Raw genomic sequence first — 22,520 nt, forward strand, 5'->3', positions numbered from 1 at the left:
TTAATCTGCTTGGTTTTCAGGCAGCTCACCTTCGTCAATATCCGGTGGAAGACCACCAACGAACACTTTCCGAGAAAAACGCTCAATTCGTTCTCCGTTCTGATGAGCTGAATAGCAGGTAGGGGAATTCAAGACTCCAACTTGATCACTATGACCATCATCCAGCAAGCCATCATCTATTGGGAAGAGGGAAGAACGGCCTTAAAAAGAAAAGATAATAATGTACATTAAAATAATTTTGTGGCAGTACATGATTGTGCAGTTTTAGGGAAGGGGAGAACAGCAGTCTGGAGAGTGAAAATGAAAATACCGAGATATTAGAAAAGTTGACATTAGTTTAAAGAAAAATTAGGAGAATGGAAAATTGTATTAAACTTCAAAATGGAATTTCAAGATTGCAAGCTGAAGTGTAATACTTCATTATATTACATTATATGGTAGATGCTGTGCTGCATCCAGTAGAAAAGTGGTAATTTTGTTTTAATTAAAGGGTCTTATTTATGAAAAGAAAATATTACAGACTGCTTAAGTGAGTTTTGTTAGTCTGCCTTTGGTTCAGCTTCAAGTTAAATGATAACTCCTCCAGGTGAATGACTACAGTGTGTCTAAACCCCTTAAAGTTTAATTGACCAGGGAAACAGAAACATCACAATCACAAGTTTCAAACATGTATTTCTAAAAGTAACGGATGCTGTTAACATAAGAATATATTCAATTTCTAAGAAAGTAAAAGAGAATTTTATTAAATGTGCAGAATGTAACACTTGAAAAATGAGTCAAAATGCTGATTTATCCTTCTCACTCAATTTACCACAGATCTGGGGTGAAGCCTTGTGGTGGTTCCTAACATGGAACTGCAGTGAGTTTACTGTTACCCTGAAAAGCAAGTGTAAAATCTGAGAAGTTCACAGGATGGCCTTGCAAATGCAATCTGACCCAGACAGACACTTAGAGGGCAGAGGGAAATGAAGTATGGCAATTCTGTCCCACGTATTTCTTCCCTATTTCATATTTACAAATTTTATAGAACTCCAAACAAAAAAAAAAATTCAGAAGGCCAGGATATTATCTTAGCGTATTCAGTCTTCTATTGCTTTAGTCAGCAACATTAATGACAGTTTCAAATTCAGAAGTCAGTCTTTGAACTGCAAAAAGTTCTGAAAGAAAGAATTTGTGAAGCAAAACAGATAGCCCACATCATAATTTCTTCTGAAATGCTATTTTTCCTGTTTGCCACCAATTTAAAAAATAATTATTAATTCACCTGCTTTGCCAAAAGAAGAATGAAAGCCAAACCAAAATCAACCTAGAGGATGCAAGCCCGTTTTTCATCTTAAATATACAATTTCTTCCAGATTCACCCATTGAATACCCATAGACAGGACCAGTGGGTCCCTGACAGCTGAGTCTGCAGTACCTTGGCTGTGAGCAATACTGCAGTCTTTAATTCTCCCCACTCAGGGGAACATTACCAGTAAAGCCTGGTAGGAACACCAGCAGATCCAGTGCTGACCAGCTGGGGGTGACAGCAGTAGGAAAGCCCTTCATTTCCAGAAGACCACCTAAGAATCAGGTGGTTAAAAGACAAGGGTGGAAAACAGCAAATATTATGAACAATAACCTATGGTTATGGTAATGCCTATTGATCCTGATGTGGTATCTCAATAAAAAAAGGAAACTGAATGAAAGCACAGGACAATATAAAACAACCAAATATCATAAAGTATCATGAGGAGCACAAAATTAAAAGCAGGACTTCAGGATTGTACCAAGTAACAAAGACTGCTAACTAAATCATTTTTATGGTGGTGTATCTGTTTCTTCAGCAGGCATCTGATGGAGAGGAGTACAGCAAATGCACAAAGCTACAGTAGGCTCTTCCTTTCCATTACGACTGGTGATAGGTGTGTTTGAGAATGACTAGTGGGGAGCAAGAGATGTTTGGTCTCGTAAGAACATGTTCAATAGGTCTGTAACAGCAGAGTTGCCTTAGAAAGTGGAAGCATGTAGTTGAGTGCTCAATGGGACAGAAAAGTGAGCAAGCAAAGAAGACACAAAGCTAACATACATGGATGAGGCAGGCAAGCAGATTCCTCTTGTATATCAACTATTTAGGCACGAGAGGAGCAACATTGAATCTATAAGATTGTATCAGCTGCATAATGTAGATATCCATTTTAGTTATTAAGACAAGTAAGAATGATCAAATCCTAAAGATGTATATGAACACGTGGTAAGATTTGGTTGTGCAACCAAAAAAAGTTGGATGCAACGAATTTCTGAATTACTGAAGTGAATGATGGACAAAATGGAGCTTTTATCATAATGACAGTGACAGGAAGAAGTGCATAATGGAAGATATAAGATGCATATTGCAGGAACCTGCAGGAAACTGCAAAGTGGAAATTTTAAGACATTCCACTAATAGAGTTAATGTCAATATCTTAAATCTAAAATTACCGTAATTTAACTTGGTTTATAAGAAGTACTTCTTAGACAATAAAACTTACAATATAGACAAGTATATAACAGGGAAAACAGTCATAGAATAACCTTCAGAATAATTTATTTTTACCCACAGACCCATGTTAAAATCTAAAAACAATGATAATTCTTCTTTACAAATAAAACCAGTAGACCATGTTCTGAAGTGATACCAGAGAGCTCAGTTTTACTTTAATGTGGGTAAAAGTTTACCAAAAGCACTGTAGCTCCTCTGAGAGCTAAGGTGACATGAAGGACAATGGATAAACACTTTCAGAGTAATATGGTCTACATGACTCCTATTACTTTCTTCTCCATCCTCTTCACTTCTAAATGTCTCTCAGATAAAGAAAGCAAAAAGGTAATTTTCTTTTCATTTTCAATAGGCTTTCACATTTCTCCTGATGACCATGAATAAAAAGGGTAAGCCCTTCTAAATACTCATTTCTTTTTATTTTATGACAGTAAAAAAATAAGCAGAATCTGGCAGGAATTGTCAAAATGATTGTACTGTTACATCCACTGGCCATGATCTACAACATCATCCCTCTCTAGACTATGGCTACCAAGCACTAGGTTATTATAATGCAGAGACCAAGACAGACACATGAACTGATGTGTATGTGGTGAATATCAGAAGCTACCAAAGATCTTGGTAGGTTGTACTTGCATGTTTTACATGGTCTTTTTAACAACTTCAGGTCACATCCTGGCACAGTTAGAACAGTGGAGCTTTTTCAAGGTTAGTGAGCACGTACTAGCTTATACTATGAAGATCTGTTTACTACTTCTAAGACCAGTCTACTAGATTTCTTGCTAAGTTTATGAAACATGTTTACTCTGTACACTACTGCTTCTACAGAAGCAAAAGGAGATGAGTAAGAAGGACAACTAGCAAACTGTATACTTTTAAAGGGAGCAATGACTGCAAGCAGTACCATTAGCATGAACTAAATCACAATTAGAACTGCAGTTTTTGACTGATTAAAGGATTTGCAATTCAGACTCTAAGAGAACAATGATCGTATCAATCCAGACTGTACTCCTCCTTCCCTCACACCCCTCCATCTTCCCCAAACTAAGATAACATGCAGAAAGGCAATTACAATCAATAATCTGGATTAATTAACCATAATGATCAGTAACAGATCAGAATTAATTGAACTGTAACAAACAGAAGTGAATTACCTCGTCTTCGCCCATAACTCCTCGCTGCATGCAAACAAAGGACAAATTGTAAAATGTCAAATAACTGTATCATGCCCACAAACTAAAATATTTAATATACAAAGAACCATGTGGGTTAGCAGTAAGTAAAAGTCTGCATCTGTAACTGGTACTGATAAATGTAGATGAGAATACATTAAAGCGTCACATAAATACCATATTATTTTACTATTAAATTGATGTTAACACCAGCTGTAAGGAAAATTCTTTCAAATATTTCAATGTCTTTAAACTTGATCTTCACTTCATGTTAATTATGGATTAGTTAATTATGGGAACTTTGCAATTCATCCTCAAAATGTGATTTGTATCTTACACAAGTGCTTAAATAAAACACATAGGGTACTGAAATTGTAAGAAGGCAAATACAACTGCAAAAAGCATGTAGCAAGTGTTAAATTAATCACAGACACATCCTGGTCCACATGGAACAGTTTGTACAGTCCTTTGCAGTGACAATGCAAATGCTGTAAGCCGTGACCTTCCTTTTTCATGAAAGGACCTAGCAGAAAATTAACCGCAAGGTTTTGTTTGAAACAAAAGATGCCTTGTACTAGCAAACGAAATCAGGGCACAAGTCACAAGAAATAGCATTGTATCAAAAACACTGCACAAAGGCAAAGCAACAATTTCGCATAGACTGCAAGTAAATCCAAGATTTTCCTAACTTTTGAGTTTTGCAAGGTTCTTAAAGAGATCATGCTTGTAGCTACAGTTCAGAAAACCAGACTGATTGCTTCTCTGCCTGAAGGCTAAAAAACTAAAAATAGACAGATTACTAATACAGAAACTCTTAAGATTTGTGTAATTTCATAGTTACATTTCCACAAAGTATTTTCTATTCCTGTTTAACAGACTCAGTATCTGAGAAAAATTACTTTAATCATTACACAGTTAAGTACCCAAACAGATGTTACTATTAGCCATAAGATCATAGTAACATTAAGGAACAGACTGCTGTGTCTTGGCATTATTGTTTTAATTTTACAAGGCATCTATACATACAATTCCCCTAAAAGCAACTGTTGTTCTAGGCCACTGAAATACATATAGCCTCAGAATAACTGATTCATAAATGTCATTCATTGTTCCATTCTCATATTATGAAATACTGCTATCCTGATGCCTCCTATTTGATTAGGGGTTTTCAAAAATTTCATTAGATATAATATTTTTTTCCCTTTGTTAATTTTATCCCTTCCAACTAGAAATTTAATAGGTTGCTTATGGAATTCTGAAAAAAAATCTTTCTTGTTTTTTCTCCCTTAGAACAGTTATATTTACACAACAGTCTTCTTTCTATTCAACTTGCACAGAACTTGCTTTCAGATTTATTCTCTCTCATCTGAAATTATTATTGAAGAGAACCGTCTCTGCTTAAAGGTTTTCAGTTCTTAAAAATTTCTACTAGAAAGCCAAAACAGAAAAAAAACACTTTCTGAAAGAGAACTAGGTATCTAACCAAATGGAAATGCTTTAATTCAGATTTCCAACATCAAAATAGACTCCACAAACAGTGTATCCTTCCCTGTGTTCAGCTCTCTCACTAGGTGCTTGGGTGACTGATGCTGATCTTCAGACATGTTTTCTCCCTGAAGCCAGGCCCCCAGAAGACACACAGTTCTGTGTCAGTGCTGCAGCATGTACAAATCTCTGACTCCTGGCCAAAGTGACTCCCACGTAGCATTAGCAGTAGCGTCACTAAGCCCTCGCCTAACCCCCAATGCTTTTTTTTTTTTTTTTAAATTCCATCCACAAATAAAACTAGAGTAAGCAGGGAAAATTCAAGTGCAGCCCATCCACAGCAATGTCTGCAGTGCTGTGTTCTCTCTCAAAGGATAACCTAGTTATGCATACTAATATTCATCTTTTAGCGCAAGTGTCAGGGCACTGCTTTGCTTTTCTTCCACCCCTTTCAGCCTACCAAACCAGCTCAGCCGTTTTCTTACATTTTCATAGTTAGGACAAGTTGATATGCAGAGAAATATTTTGTTACAGAACAACTGAAATTTTCTTCTTTGTGCATTCAAAATAAGACAACAGCAATTTTAATGAAAAACAAAGAATTACTAAAATGTTAAAAACACCCAATGCAGTTAGACTTAGAACAGCAGATGGTGCAGTATTTTATATATATGGGAATTAAAATGATGCACCAAAGCTGTCTGTGTATTTCTTGCTTCAGCAAAACAATGAAATCAGGGAAAACAGGAGGAAAACTGTACCTGATGCTGTCACATCGTTTACTCTACTTGTATGGCAAACCTTCCACCCTAAAATTTATCTGTCTTGCTCATTTAGATTGCAAACTAGTCTGGGCAGGGATTTAGTGCTACTTTGCATCTAGAAAAATGCAAAATTTCTGTATTTATTAAAATAATCTACATATAATGTTTTACACCTTACAGAGCATGGATGCTTACAGAGCATAACTAGTGTATAAATATAGTTAATTACAGGTTTACCTATACATCTAGATTATACAGATATATTTAATACACATATAATCAGTACACATGTTTATAGATAAATAATTGCAGGAAAGATAGTTCTTTTGGAAAAGGCCAGACACTGTAGGCAAATGATTGCATTACAGCAACAAAAAAGGAGAGATTAAACTGCTTTCCTTAACTTGTCCAAATAATAAATCATACAGAGATTTGTCTTTTAGTTTATAAAGCTGGATATTTTGATTAGCGAGTAACTTGGAAAAATTTCAAATGAGTGATAATGCATGAAAGACACTTTTATTCTAGAAAATATCCGTTAGGCAACACATACAAAAAGTATAATGATGCCCACTGAAAAAGAAATCCAGTTAACACTGGAACCCTTCCATAATTAAAGAGTGCTGTATATACAACAAAGCTTTTAGCTAAAACCTTCTTTCTCTATGTCCCTGAAATCGCATACTAGTACAACTTACACCCATCAGAAGAAATTAAAATCCCCATTTCTGCAATGTTCACAGATCAGTTCACAGATTTAAGACAGAAGTAAATACATTTGTTGTGCATGCTTATCTAACACTGAGACAATAGAATTGTATGTTATATGAGTAATGCTACCACAAAGATAGCAAATGTATGGTTTCATTTCATTCAGACACATATTTCAAATATGTAACCAGAGATCAAATATACACATATTGAAGTAACTCAACTGAGTGACTGAGCTGAATTAAAAATACTATGTTGTGTATCAGGAAAAACTACCAGGAAAATTTTCTGCAAAGGTAACTGTTAAGTTTATAGAAAGATAAAATATTATTTGTCACTAACATTCCAACATAATCAGATACAGAGACATGATGAAACCTTTTTCATTAATAATTGTAATTTAAAGAAATCCATAAACAGTTAAAGCAGTAATTTCCCAAGAGTCTAGACTAAAGGAGGTAAGTACCTAATTCCCATTTTATTCTATTGGATTTGGGTGCCCAAATTCCATTGAGATTTCTTTAGAAATAACACCTTCATAGATCTTAAGGCTGAAAGACATCGTTATGACCATTCAAGCTTAGCACACCTGAAAGAAGTGTGTACAGGAGCTCATTTATCAATTCCTCTATAGGAAGTTTAGCAATTCCTCTATAGGAAGTTTAGCAGTTCCTGTTTGAAGTAAAACAGCTTTCTTTAGAAGCACAAACAGTTACAGCATCCCTAAGAAGTCTAATATGCTCTTGCTAAACTAATCAAATGGGGAATTATGCTTCAACAACCATTGAAAAAATTCAACTCATTAAAACTATAGAAGGTGGAGGGAACCCTGTAATGGGGAAAACCACCCTACATATCCCAATAAACTTGACTCTTGCAGTATTACTTGCTTCACAAATGTTCTCTCTAGGCTGACAAAGATGCAGTCAGGTATACCCATTCCAAAGTATCCTTTTTTACTTTTGAGAGATAACAGTCATTAAAAATGCATTACTTTTTTTACAGCTTAAGCTGAAATAGATATGAAATTATATATAATTTATTAAAACACATAAATCATATTTCCTTTAGTTCATTTTATTAATTTAAAGAATGAAAACTGTAAATATTAATATTAGGTATAGTTCAATAAGTACATTTTAAACAACTTGGAAAAAAATCTATCATTTAAGAAGATGAAAATCTACCTAAAAAAAAGTTTTATCTAGAAGTGCTTAGTCTTAAAAGGGCTGCACAGATCCAGCCTGGCTCATGTTAGAACCTTTCTGGAATCCAGAGATACCAGTTCACTAAAATTAATCCAACTAAAATCCAAAGAGGGTCGGTGTTAAGCATTAGTGTATGCATAAATGGGCAGAGGATGCTTAAAATATTTGTGATTTGCTTTCATGAAGGTCTGGTGTTCTTGTTCCTCATCACAGCTACTACAGTACTTACTGAGAAATTAAGGGATAAATGTGAGTCTTTGAATTACTAACTCTTCCCAATTCTCCCTCCAAGTCACCAATTACAGAGATATAAGGAAATGTTAGCTTGAACCCACATAAGTGGAGAAGGAAATTGAAGTCTACAAGTTTATCAACAGGTGTTCAAACCGTAATTCTCATTACTGCACATTTGGAGGAAGTCCCTCAATTCTTGCTAAGAAAGAAAGGTTGTGCAGAGTCTGAGCAGTTGGAGCTTCCCAGAAGTTGTTTCCAGTGCTTCTGCTCTTGAGCTGCAAGAAGCTACAGTTAAGACATGCCAACCTGGAGGGGCTCTGAAGAGTGTTCCTGACTGGCCTGGCCTGCACTGACAGCTACATCAGACTCCAGCTATGTGATAGAGACTAGGCTCTGAATTAAATTCTAAAGGATGTAATTTTAAAAACTAAGCGTTGCAGCACCTTTTAGATACCCAAACTGTTATTTTTTATCTCACTTACTGAAGGCTAAAAATAATATTGCAGCTTTTAATATAGCAGTCACACTAAGTGCTACCTTAAAAAGTACAAGAGAAACCACACCAGTGTTAAAAGTAAGACACTCTTTAGCACATGTTCTAGCTTTATGGTAAGGTTTTAGGACAGACTGGTACTACTGCGTTTTTCCAGTGTCCATGATAACAACAAACCCCTTCTTTCCTAGATATTCCATTGAGTAACAATAGTTCCCATGTGCTTTTTTAGCATGCAAAACTCTAAAAAGAGAAGTTCACCATTATAAGTAAAATTAAATTAATTAAAATATTAATTTCTTACACTCATCTCACTGAAATATTTCAGTTTCTTTTCATACCTTCCCATCTAACACTTCCTTGTACAGCAGCAGATAATTGCATGTATACCACCTGAACAAACCAGTTTGCAGAATAGGTCTTAAAGCTGCAGTTAAATACAGAAAGTAAAATGTTGTAAATGTTGTGACATCAAGCACATCGATATTCAGTGTAGAGGAATCAAGATACTGATTTTATTTCAATAGTTATGAACCTGGTTTTTTTTTTCCAAGATACTCCATTATCTCAAACTTACCTATTCAATACCAAAGGATCTACTTCTACAAATGGCTATTGTGCAGTATTTTCCTTCACTGGGTATAAGGGTAAATCTTAATTTCCTTAAAATTTTAAACATTTATTCAGTATTATAAAAAAAACAGAGTTTAAAAAAAGGTAAAATATATATTTTTTTACATTTTATGTCCATTTTCACAAGTAAATGACTGCACAGAACAGGTAAGGCAATTAAAAAAAAAAAGATCACCAAAAACCACCACCACCAAAAAGACTACATAATTTCAAATGGCAAAAAATGTATTCTGGACTTTTTTTTAAAGAGATCTTTACTGTTAACACTTAAGACTCACCAAATGAATGACAAAAATGTACTTCATGAGCAACAGCTTCCATGTTTTCTAATCTAGAGAAGCTGTGGCGCTACAGCTCTAATTTTTCCCAATGCAGAAAACATTTATGTGCAAAACCCCTGATTTATTATTGACTTAGATGGATTACCAAGCTGTGCTTCCTTCTTTAGCCTTGAACAAAGGCTAAAGTTCATGCCTTCACTGAGTAGCAGATGTTCATGAAGCCTGACCTACTGGGAGAGGAACATGAACATGAACTCTAACTTCAGCATATTTCACAGTTAGACACGTGCTTGACAAAAGCCACTTAGAAAAACCCCCCAAAAAATAAAATGTTATTTCACATGAGTGTAATACAAAGTGTCTAGTTCACTCTTTATTTACCCAAAATAGAAAAACATGTGTTTCTATCCTTCTTATTTTTCTAATTCCTGTTTCAGTAGAACAGATTTCTAACAGCTCTTTGGAAAACATACCCTTGGTTTGCTTGAGAACAACAAAGAATAGTGCATCATTATGAGCATTTCAGATTTCCAATAAGCTAGATATAATGAAAGGCTGTTGCAAGATTAGCTCTTGCCATTCAACTCCAAAAAATGGCAACAGTCCCATCAGTGCTGAAGACTAGAGGCAAGTAATTCAGTAACAGAATATAATAGTATAATTTTATACCAACATGTCAGATTTAAGCTAAGCTAGAGATAATTAGAAACTGTTATAAGATTAGAACTTACCATTTAACATCAGAAGATTGTCAGTCCCCGGATGTGGATAACTCAAGCGACCTTAAAAGAAAACAAAAACCAAAGAACAAAACAAATGCAGAGGTTTTAGCTACTATGCTAGAAAAAAAAAACAAAATATCACTGCTTAGAATTTGCCTAAGGGAAATAAAGAGCTAATATTTAACTCCAAGCACATTAACCAACAATACCCTTGACCCAAGTTAAAGCTGACAAGAACAGACTTCTTAACCTTAATTCTCTGGTCATAAGATCTGCAGTGTACTTTGGGATCAGCTCCAATAGGATAAAGCCACTTTTTGTTTCATGACACCCAGAAATAGTGCTGACTGCTTTAGTCTTCTGTTTCACAGTGACTGTGAATAACTGCACTATGCACATTGCTTAACAGAGTGGCATTTCTACAGCTTAGTGCTCCTCTACTGAATCAATTTAAGAAAAATCATGTTAATAAGAAATAAGGCATGAAAATTTTATTAACTGATTTATGACTGCATCTTGGTGTGCTTCATATAACCCTGGTACGTAATATTTTTCAGTAAGTCTAGCAACATTAGAGCAGTTGCTTATCTACAGATTCAACAAAATTAAAGACTATTATAGATAAAATTTCCACCATTTCAGACTGAATAAAAAAATTATATGAAAACCTTATATCCTGACATTAGAATTTTTCCAGAATTGCACTTTACTACACCCCTGGCATGCTACACTTTAGTAGTCAAATGAATGGTTTAAAATGCACAGCTGAAGTGTCTGTTCACTACAAATTCCTTTTTATTAAAGGAGACTTTTTCTGTTTACAGGAAGCTGCAAACATACCAGTAGTGCACACTGACCTAGAGAGACATTTACAATAGCTGCTGTGTTTGGAAAAACTGTGGTTTAATGTGCAAATAAACTGCATTGCTATCTATCTCGTTATTCAGATATATTTGCTTGCTTAAAAACTGAAGAGTATTTTATGTATATATGCATATATATATGAATACTGTGACTTAAACATGTATCTCTTTTGAAGGAAATGGGAATTCTTGTAGAGGCATAAAGAAGAACCCAGTCTGGAAGCAATGGGCATGTAAAACTCACACATTTTTAAAGGCTCATATATATGTAGATGGCTTTCAAGAAAAAGAAACCCCAGGGGAAAAAAAGAAAGAAAGCCAAATCAACAACCTATATATTAAGGCTGTCTAGCAATTCTTATCATACTCTGTTTGGTTCTCTACTGCTAGTAAACCCATGATCTTAACAGCAAGACTAGAAATTTCTTCAAGCAGTTCTGAGTCCCAAGGGACACCTTTGGGGTTAAGTAAAAATTATTTTTGTTGCAAATCTGTAAATAATAGGGTTTAGGTTTTGTGCTTCTCCTTGAAGAAATCAACATGGTAATTTTCTGTCAAAAAATAATTTGGAAATTTACACATTGGAAACTCTGAAATGTAAAACTTCAAAATAGCAAGATTGAGATAATTTAGGGAATTTTGTTCAAGCTTATTTACAGGCATTGTGGCAAAAAAAGATCTTTATACAGCTGTGAACTATTTGTCATCCCACAGACTTTATTATTGCAAGAATGGATAGTATCAGAACACCTGCAGATTAGGTAAGAACAATTTGCTGTTGAATTTGGAAGCACTGAAAGGCTAGGGCAGGCTCCTGGAGAAGGGCAGATGAATGCTATCCAAAAGGACTTTGCTGTCTTCTCTAATTTCAACAGAATCTTTGAGCAGACTTAGGCAAAATACTAAACAAAAACCTTTGTAGGAGCCTCTGTCTTTGTGTTTCTTGTCTTCAAAGTGTCCAGTTTTATTATACTTTTTCTGTCAAACTGAACATCTACAGTTACAGCTGATGTCTCTTGGAACTACAAAAATTCTACCCTTCTAGCAATGCATGCTGGTAAAAAGGCAGAAGCATCAGGAAAAAGGCATCCTTAAATTGCACTCTGGGAGCTGCCACAGCTCAGCCTGGTGTGTAAGTTACTTTGCTATGTTTTTTAGGATTTTGCTCTATCAAGGCTAATATTCATTTTTCTAACAGCAAGAATTTCACAAGATCACTGCCATATCATATTTATATACATTGCTGTAGAACTACTTGTAATAATAGGTGTTCCTTGCAAATCAGAATGCTGTATTTATCAAGAATGACAAAAGAAATTGCGAGACATTATCTCAAACTTCCTTTAGTCTGTGGTGACAGTCTTTCTCCCTATCTGAATTAATCCTCTTTTCCTATTTAGCAAGATAGACAAAGGATAGGGGTTTATTCTCTGCAATGATTTCATAAACAGAAGGCAGTTTTAAGGCCTAGTAGGACAGAGAATCTCACTGGTGTAAACACCTGGAGAGGAAAACTAAAAATTAGTAAATTCTAGGTGTATAACTCTGCTTCTGCATTCTTTTCCATTTTCCCCTTTATAGCTTCACAAATAAGCTACATCTGAAACACAGATGCCAAGCTGAAATAATGAAGGACTTCTCAATGGGTGAAGGACTGCACCAGACAGCTGGGCCAACCACTGCAGCCAGAAACAAAAACAAGAGATGGGAGCTCCATCTTGTAACAATTTACTTTGCTTCTATCAAATAGATCTTTCTAGCTGGCTATTTTCACTATAAGTTGTTCAATGCATCATAAAAGAAAATTATATCATTTTAAGAACAAGGTACAAATCCTCTCCCATCCTACATCGCTGTACAGACCATGCAATGGTCTTCTAGCAGGTCCAGTGGCCTTCACCTGCTTAATAAAGTAGTTTTAATAATAAAGAAGATTGAATAGTTAAAAATCAACTGCCAATGAGTTAGAAAATAGCTAATATTTAAATAATAGACTTAGTCAACTTCTGAAAAATATAAAGTAATTAATTCACTACCTCTCTGCTGAACTTGTCTATAGAATCCAAAATTTGTAACCTGCTACTATCTGAAACAAATACAGTGCCAAATATTACCATTCTGTATCAGAAAGATCATCATGTTACAGAAATTTTGTCTGTGCAAACCTGAACTTGCAACTTCACCATACTGCTAATGAATAATTCTCATCTATCATGGCTAAACTGAAACTAGCACTGCTAAGAAGCAGCAGGTATGCCTGACACTTCTTATACAACTAGAATTCTATTGAACCTAGCCTCCTCTTCCTTATCTAATTGTAATAAATATTAACAGAACTGTCTGCCTTGTGCATGTTTCTCAGTGCATTCTTCTGCAAGGACAGAAAAAAAATTAAAAGCTTCAAATAAACTTTGGTGGGCCACTTTATTCACTGAATCCACCTAAGAGTCTTGCTAATCCAAACTTGAGGAAAGAGAACAAACTTAGTTTTAGCAACATTTCCTCAATCTCATGTTACTGATGGGGGCAAAGGAAATTTAAATTTTTGTAAACTTCTTGGCGTACTCACTTTATTTTAAGGGAAATTCACATCCACTTTTAGAAATACATACTTTTTATTCCTATTTAACTAAACTGTTGGAGGAATCCCCATATATTAAAACATTATTGCTTTAAAAATTGCTGACTCACAGACCCACAAGTTTGATATTTCATGTCTACGCTCCCCCTTTTAAAAAAAAGTCTTAATTGGTTGTATTAATAGACTGAGAATCAAAAAGTCTTTACCCCTTCCACGTCAAGCTTTTCCCATTAAGAGTGAATGGCTGAGGATCACAGTAGTTTCAGAAAACAGTTTTTGGACACAGCATCGTTAAGACAACTGCACAAACCCATGTTTGGACAACACCTAGCTACAGAAAACCTAGAGACTACATTTTCCAATGCTTGCGTTTGAATTATGCAACTCAGAACGAGGCCAAATGTATTGTCTTTGATAGGCCATGTATTCAGACAAACCAGTCTCTCAGTCTTAAATATATTCTTTTATCAGAATAAGTTTCTATGACAGAAAGAAGAAACAATGTGTATGTAAGATTTCAAAGCCTCTTATGTGACTAGCGAGAGAATTTTTTCCTCTATATTTTTTTCCAGCCTCAGAAATTCTTTTCTTGGCACAATTTGAATTACTCTAGCAAGAAACTGTGCAGCTTTAAACTTTAGAGCTTCGTAACACAAAATATAAAACAAATGTCTCTGAAAGAAAAACAATGTTCTCTGAGCCACAATCTTTACTAGAAAGTAGTTTAAAACAGCAGGTAATGAATTCCATTAAATCAGTCTTCTCAATAATAACAGATATTGCAGAGAAAATGTAACAACTGTTTCTAAGCTTTCTCCATAACCTGTTTCAGCCCAAATGTATTGTCTTTCCTGCTTCTTGACAGGAAAATACATTGATATTTGGGGGAGTAGAAGGAGAAAAAAGCAAAGCAGGTATGCAAGTGGTACGTCTGAAGAGTTACACTAGCAATACCTATATCTGTCAGGCTATCAGTATTTTAATTCTCTCTATTGTTTTAAGAACTATCATGAGAATAAAAAGGGTTTTAAGAATAATGATACAAAAATGAATTAATTTAACTTCAACTTTTATTTCACTGGAATTGGATGGATGGGACTATCTTTAACATTACTTAAGGTCTTGTTAGGAAACACATTTCAAGAAAGCTCCATGGGAAAAATTAGTTTTAATATGATCAGTATTTCTGCTGCAATGACTACTGAAGTCAAACATCTTCTCCCTATTACTAGCTCGAAAATATCGAAAGCTACAAAATTACTTCTCTTTTGATCATGTGTGTTGTAATGACAATGCTTTGTCTAACTGAAGACAAAACTAGTAATTTCTAAACAATTTCCTGGCAGGCATAACCTTAGCTTTCAGTGAATCAGATTTGAAATCCATTTTTTTTCAAGTTCATGAAAGCAAAAGTGGTGAAATTTGACTTGCTCCTAAAATGGATGCTGATATGCAAAACTTGAAGCTATGAGCTAGTACACAGACTGTCTGTTCTGCATTGTGCAAAATTTCAGACAAGATGCTTAGTCATACTCCAGATATTGTAAGCAGCTAAATCTGAAACACGTGCTTAAAATTCCAGGGACTTTCATTTTACTGCTGTGATTAGATATAAAAGATGCATTGTTGTAGCGTGCTTAGGTTTACTTGAAACCTTGTCATTAAAATATTCTCTAGTTACAAAATACTCTTCAGTTACAACACAATATATTTTATATTAATAACAGCAACAAACAGATAATAATAATAGTAATAATAATAGTTTTCTTAATCCTGTGCATTCTGCAAGCAAATATGATGGAGTTTTAAGTAAATGTTAGATTTTCTGTGGCGAAAAGTCACAGAGACTGATATAATCAAATAAAAATTTCATGGTTGTTAGCAAAAAAAAGAAAAAAAAGAGAGAAGTTGCTCAGAAATTACAGAAATTCCAATTAATGGTGAAAAAACATCAGAAGACAGAGAAGAACTAAAAGGTTGATATACCACAAGGTCTCTTCCTCCCATTTTCAGTCCATAAGGAATATTTCTTGTACCTCATTGTTAATAATGTAACTGTTTCAGCAGAAGTCACATCCACAGAGAAAAAATATCTTACACCCATCAACTTAAATAGCAGCACACAATTACTCTATTTAAATTTAGTTGGCATGTGCATTGTTCTCTGGCACTTGATCAGAAAAATGGGTTTCCTTTGAGTTTATCACTATCTATGGCTTCCATCTGTTTTTGTTCAAACATAAAATTTAGCAGAATTTTCACTGCAAGAACATGACTGTTTAACTGTTAAAAAAATGAATCTCTTAACTGTAGACTGGCACCATACTCTCATATCCCTAGAAAGCACAGATGGAAACTACTGAGATTTTTCAAGGTATCTACGTATGAACCAAATTAACTTTTAAGTCTTAAAGGTTTGTATATCAGTCTATTGTAAGATAATGAAATACGGAGAGATGAATAAAAATAAAAATTGGTATTTTCTGTGTTCACTGTGCCTCTGAAATCTCTTCTGCATTACAGAGCCAAAATTAAAACCGTGAGATGGCAGGGGGAACCGAGCAACCAATTCCATTTGTTGTGTCAGCATGTACAGAAAGAAGAAACAGACTGGTTTTCATCTTCAGGAATGTGAGAGGTGCCAATGGCAGTATAGTGCTGCAGAAGATCCTCATACTCTAGTTTTATGCCTAACAGTAGCTTTCAGACAAGTAAAGAAGTAGTCACTACTTGAGTACAGCAAATAGAAGTAAGAATGCTCTGTAACAGGAGTGATACACGTGGTCACCTCATCTTTGAGGAGATATGCATGCTTTTAGCACACAGCAGTTACCGGTGGGCAAGCTGTTTACAGATTTTAAACCTTTTGTGCTACTTAATGATGTTTTGAAAATATGTAGAATAGGCAGAAACTGAATCTAATAAAGGACTTTAACAAAATTGCTAAAATTGAATTAATTCTCTTTAGGCAGTAAAAAAGAAAACACCAGATTTAAAAACACCTAAGAAAATTTAATTTCAGCTTCCGCTTACTTTAAAGTTGAGGAAAATTAACAGTTGAAGCAAATGCTACATAGAGATGCTTTATAAAGATTTTCAGCTTGGAAAAAAACTTCCAGCTTTTGGCTAACTATTTTAAATCTTAAAATACCATTAAGTGCTGTCTGAATGCTCCAGGTCTTCCAACTGATTGCAGAGGTCTTATGAGAATCATAAGCAGACTAGCAAGAGAGAACAACAGGCCCCTCTGTGCTAATGTAATGTATAGTAAGTATAAGAGCTGCTAGAAATGGAGAATGGATGAGAGTAAATAATGCTGCAAAAAATTTTGATTGTTTTATTTTTTCAATTGCTTCAATACAGAGATTTAATTTCTATGAAGCAAGCCTGAAGTCTTGGATAATTTTAAAATTAGATTGTGTTAGTCTAATTAGAACACCACAAATGAAGTAACAGCTGATCAGTCCAAGTGAAACAGTCTGGGTTCCCTGCCCTGATGCTCAATAGTAAATGCTACCTGAGAAAGTATGGAAGAACATAAGTCACAAGAGTGAATTAATGTACAGTGAAAAAAGGAGTTAAAATGGAAGCCCACACATGCTAGCTGTACGCTCACTGTTGCGGCAAATGATTTAATAGAGCCCATGCTGCAAGAGGAACCAGCATTCTAAAGCATTTCTGGACTTCTTTAGACTGGATGCCTAAGTATCCTCCATAGATTTGAAAAATACACTTAAAAAGACAAAACTTGATTTTATCAATGGATTTAGTTTTCTTTTCAGCTTCCACAGCAGAGAAAGGGAATATTATCTAGCAACACTGGGAATGGTTTAAGTAACTGTGAAACAATGTTTTCAGTAAAAGATAGCTTAAGACTTTTCATTTGAGTGAGAAAACAGTTCATTTGCCATTTTAATATGAACCTTGAATCTAAATTAACAATCACTATTAATTCAAATATGCAGAATGGCTGACCCTTTTTTCTTTATTTAGCATAATAACATACCTTTAAGTGGATCATGCTCTGCTCTCATAATGTCAATAAGGGAGTTTTCCAAAGAGTGCATATTCAGACTGTCATACATTCTATTTCGATCCTAAAAGAAAACAAAAGCCTTAGTATTGGAATACAGTTTCTGTATTTTTTCACAAAAACTTGAAAGGAAAACACAGGTTCCTTCTAACAGCTGCCCACTCGCTCTGGAGATGGACAATGATACAAGGTAAGGTGTGATTTTATTAACTAATTTTAACAGCATCCAAATACTAGAGACTCAGTGTGAAGAACTCTGTGTGATGCAGTGTGAACAAGTAGTGTGTATGCATTTGACAGCCTGTGATTGCCTGTTTCCTTCAGAACTGCTTGAATCAGTTCTAGCAATCCACAGCACCGTTACCCATTAGGCTGATTAATGAAGGAGACTAGTGTCTGTAAGACTTCAATTTCATTTCATGCACAAGTACAATAGTGATGAAGGTGGAGAACTACAGGACAAGAACAGTCATATCACATAAAAGAGAGCACTTTCTTGGCCTTGGTCAAGTGCCTGGCATGGGCCATGAGCCCCTGTGGAGGCTGCGCTTGCTCGCTTTGGGGCCTTTGCATACCAAGACTTGAGATACAAATGGTCAGCACTTAACAGTTAAAGGGTGGAAAATGAAAGCTAAACTATGAAAAGGAAATGCCACATATCTTACTAATAGATAATCAGCCTTATAGAGGACAATTTCCTTTACACGTGTTCATTAAGAAGTTACTGTACAACCTTTATAAATATTTTCATTGACAGCAATAAAAGTTATTGCAATGAACTAGTTTTCACTGATTTTGTTTTATCTAAGCCATCTTCTCCCATGTTTTCCAATATACCCAAGTTACAGACACAGAAAAAATAGGACTTTTAAATTCTTTGGTCTTTCTGGGATACCTTTCAGAAACTGAAAACTGTGTAAAACTATAATCTCCTACTTTCAAGGCTTCTAGCTAGACTGCACTGCACTTAAATCCTGTAATAGTGCCTTAATTTTACTGTTGTCTTCGGTTTTCACTATAGCAATTCAGCAGAGTAGGATGAAATGCTTCATATACATCCCATGACTGGTGAAATTCCCTAAAGGTGCAGCCATCCACTTTGTATATAATAGGGACTGAAGATATATGATCCATACACACTGTGACTTTTTGTGACCATTCAGCAGAACCATAGATTCATTTCAAACTACGCCCCTCAGCAAATGGTATTATTCTTCACATTGGAGGAGCAAAAAAGCAAGCTTTAGAACAGACTTTTCTATGAATTGCACACTATGACTTATCAGATTTGCCAGGATGAAACCAGGGTTTTACTTTCATCTCTTAAAAATGTTGTATCTTAAAAAGTCAATGTCAGGATGAAGAGGGAGAAGCCTTTATTCCCACCTCTATCTCAAACAACTATTAAGACTAAGGGGTTCTTGTTGGGTAAACAATCAGCTAAAAAATAAAGAATCTTATTAAATTAGGATTTCTGGAAGCCCTTGGACAATTTTACTGATAAATTTAAAAAGTAGGTTTCTCTTGTCTCCTGCCAGACCAAATGCCACTGACACTTCGTGAGGTTGAATCTTCAACCTGGTTTGAGTGCCAACAAGTCACCAGCACTACTTTAGTTCACAGTAACCTTTATTTTGGGACTGGCTGGCTTTTATTCAGTTTAGCTGCCCTGAGAACCACCAAATGAAACTGAAGTGACTAATCTGCCTCTATGCCCTCACAGGTTTGCTTCTCAATAGCACAATGAAAATAACCTGCTTAGCACAGCAAAGTTGCTTTCTATAGAAGGTGTGAGCAGTGACCAAGCTGGATCTGTTCCCTAGCATTCAAAAAGTATCTCATCAGGACTGTTAATGAAGTCTCAAATTCTGTTTACGACACAAGTTGGTAAGTAGTCAGTGCTCTTGCAAAAACCAACGCTGAGTAAAGACAAAACATGCTGTGCTATCTTTGTAACTGATAAGGCAAAAAAACTAGTATTGGTAAAAACCAGACTGAATTGTATATGGTGTTTTATCTTTCTAACAGGCTCATGACATATTTTCTTTTTTCCTTTTTTTGAACACTGCCACATACATATGTGTTGAAGTAACATATGGCTGTCTGGGAAATGGTCATTATTACAGACTTAATGACGCTCTGTGGAGCAGGAGTCTGTAAGAAAAGGCTCAGCCACGGTTAATTCCTAAAACTGGGCTACTTGGTCCTAGATCTTACAGAGAAATGGAGAAGGAAAACATGAAACATATGCTTGCAATTTATTTGTAAACTGCTCTACTGGGTGACATCTAACTTCACCCTTGCATCATTCTATTCTGAAAGTTCTATGTATCTAAAGTGAAAGGTCTTCCTCTGCTAGAAGCAGAAAGAATAATAAGCTTTTCCCATCCTTTTTAGAAAGTTTGTGGTTTGTTTCCTTGATTTGTATTACTTAATTTTGGGCAGTAGAAATATACAATGGGCCAACACTGCACAATAACAAAACATTGTGAATACACTGAAGTGCAGCAGGATTTAAACACAGGGATTGCATTCTGTATCCCACTACCCCCACATCACACTACCCACTCATGAGTTTGGGTAGTATCTTGGTAATCAGTGCTTCAAAATTTAATCTGTATTCCAAGTGACACTGATGAATTGCACGCTATAAAGCAAAATTATCTGAAATTCAACTGTCTCTAAAGGAGTAAGGAATTCTTTGGGTGCAAGGTTCATTTTAAACCTTTCTGCAGCTTGGCTTTATAATGCTACAACATGGCTTTGAGTTCCCAAAATATGTGTATCGTATCTTTCAAGAGAACAGTTATCATCTATGCTAAAAGGGAGCTTTAATTTCAAAGCAGAACTCAGAAGTATTTCAGTAATGTAGGTCACACACCAGGCAGTATTTTCTAGAAAGGTCTGCTGAAACAATTTTACTACGGTAGGAACTACTAAATCAGAAAACTTCCATTACGGTTTTGGTCAATTTTTGGGACAAGCATAAAAAAGCACTACCACAGAAAACAATTAATGTTCCAGATCTCCATTCATGTGGAAACAGTCTCAAGAATTAGGATTAGCTTTAGTTTCATTATTTCAACACAACTGATAAGCAGTTATCTTCTAAAACAACCTGGACCTACTTTTAAAACAACATGGAAGTAGTCCCAAAAATTAGAACTATTTCCATGTTGTCTTAAAGATAGTACCAGATTGTTTTGGAAGATAACTATTTATCAACCATGTATAAATAATGAAGCTAAAGACAATCAGTAGTGCAAAGGCACTGATACCTAAGCATGTATGTTAATACACATTTTCTATCATCCTGACTCACGAATCATCAAGGTTGAATTACTGTTAAATATTTTTAATTTCTTCAGCTCTGTGGTTCATCAGTCCTGTGCTAAGAAGCAAGTGAACTCTTATTGTGTCAAAAGGTCTGTACCTCAGTGGAATGCCACAACATAATGCTGGCTTTTTCCCCTCAGAGCTGATAGTTAACTTGTCCCAAGCGCTACAAATTCTCAGACTAGTTTTTTACTTTTAACTGTCTAAATGATTGAATGCTGCTTGACCTACCTTTCCTGTATCAGAATCACAACTACAGACTGAGTGATATGGTTAAGTAAAATAACTGTCTATGTAAGGAAGTTTACAGAAAAGTGGTAGTTATTTTAGGAATAGGAGAAGCACAAAGTATCCTTCCCACACAATTCAAGTGCTAGAAGGAGCTTTTGACAATGTCATGCAAAGTACAGCTTAAGAGTATGCATTTGAGTAGTCCCCAAGCCATGCATCTGAATATGCATGTATGAATGAGAGGAGGGCAGCTTTCTCTGAAGAGCCAGTTTCAGTACTAAACTCATGAACAAATAGTTTTTCTTGGCACATTCTATTTAGGACTTCTATATATACCTGTGCAATTTATGCAAAGATTATCCTGTTTGAGCATTTGCAGAAACAGCAGTCACATCTCTAAGCTTATATATTGTCTCATGCATAAACCAAACACAAGGACCGAAGCTATTGAGTGGTGAATAGTTTTGCTATTTTTTAACCACAAACATTATTTCATAGTTAAGAAGTCTGACACGTTTGAATTTTGGACACATGCTTTAAACTACTGATTTGTGGGACTACTTGAAGTAAAAAACTAGAATGCTAACACAGGTATTAAAATCTGTAGTATCTTTAAGAAATGTCTATTCATATTGTAAAGAAATATAGCACCATGGGACAGGAGCTGAAGACAAAAATCATAAAGCTTATACTCATTTCAAGTATAGTCTTACTTGGCTGCAAAAAGGACTCCAACTTTAACCTTGATGAATTAACTGAGTTTGTTAAATGCTAAATTAAAAACACTTCTTAAAACCGCTTTCCCAATTAAAATGTTAACAAGTTCCATTTTTTCACTTTAAACCTGACCCCTGTATAAAAATGTGCTTTATGACTAGAAAGTGACAGCTGATTTAGTAATCAAGTATACACACTTTAAAAAGTACCTCAATATAGTATTCAGTGTTAATGTTACCAGTAGTAACAATTCCTATGTACATATTCTAAAATATCTCTGCTAACATCTAAATTTCAAATCATTCTCATTTTATTGTGGATATACTATAATCATAAGCCCCTTGTAGAAACCATAACTAGTGTAAATGAGAAACTTAATATGAAAACGTACTGAAACTACAATTTTAGCTCTATAAAAAAGCAAGGAGGAAGGCTTAAAGTCAACACATAAAATTGCTTTGTTACTTTGCACAGTGTCATTAGTGGTAAAGATGAACTAAAGATGTCTGGTAGACATCTGTGAATGGCCAACTTGACA

General features: G+C 35.1%; 1 protein-coding gene across 4 annotated transcripts in view; it reads right to left on the minus strand.

Annotated features, from left to right (window-relative positions):
* The window catches only part of CPEB2 (cytoplasmic polyadenylation element binding protein 2), a 50,935-nt gene that overhangs the window by 18,407 nt on the left and 10,008 nt on the right, over window positions 1-22,520 (minus strand). For 2 of the 4 annotated variants that reach the window (XM_015624946.3, XM_015624942.3), the window contains 4 exons: window positions 17,672-17,762; window positions 10,231-10,281; window positions 3,673-3,696; window positions 30-200 (listed from right to left, as the gene is read on the minus strand). In XM_015624946.3, the coding sequence (XP_015480432.1) occupies window positions 30-200; window positions 3,673-3,696; window positions 10,231-10,281; window positions 17,672-17,762 (337 nt within the window). The remainder of the gene's footprint in view (window positions 1-29; window positions 201-3,672; window positions 3,697-10,230; window positions 10,282-17,671; window positions 17,763-22,520) is intronic. The other 2 variants (XM_015624944.3, XM_015624943.3) reach the window with 2 other exon arrangements.

Source organism: Parus major, chromosome 4 (genome assembly GCF_001522545.3).
Source record: "Parus major isolate Abel chromosome 4, Parus_major1.1, whole genome shotgun sequence".
NCBI classification, from domain to species: Eukaryota; Metazoa; Chordata; class Aves; order Passeriformes; family Paridae; genus Parus; species Parus major.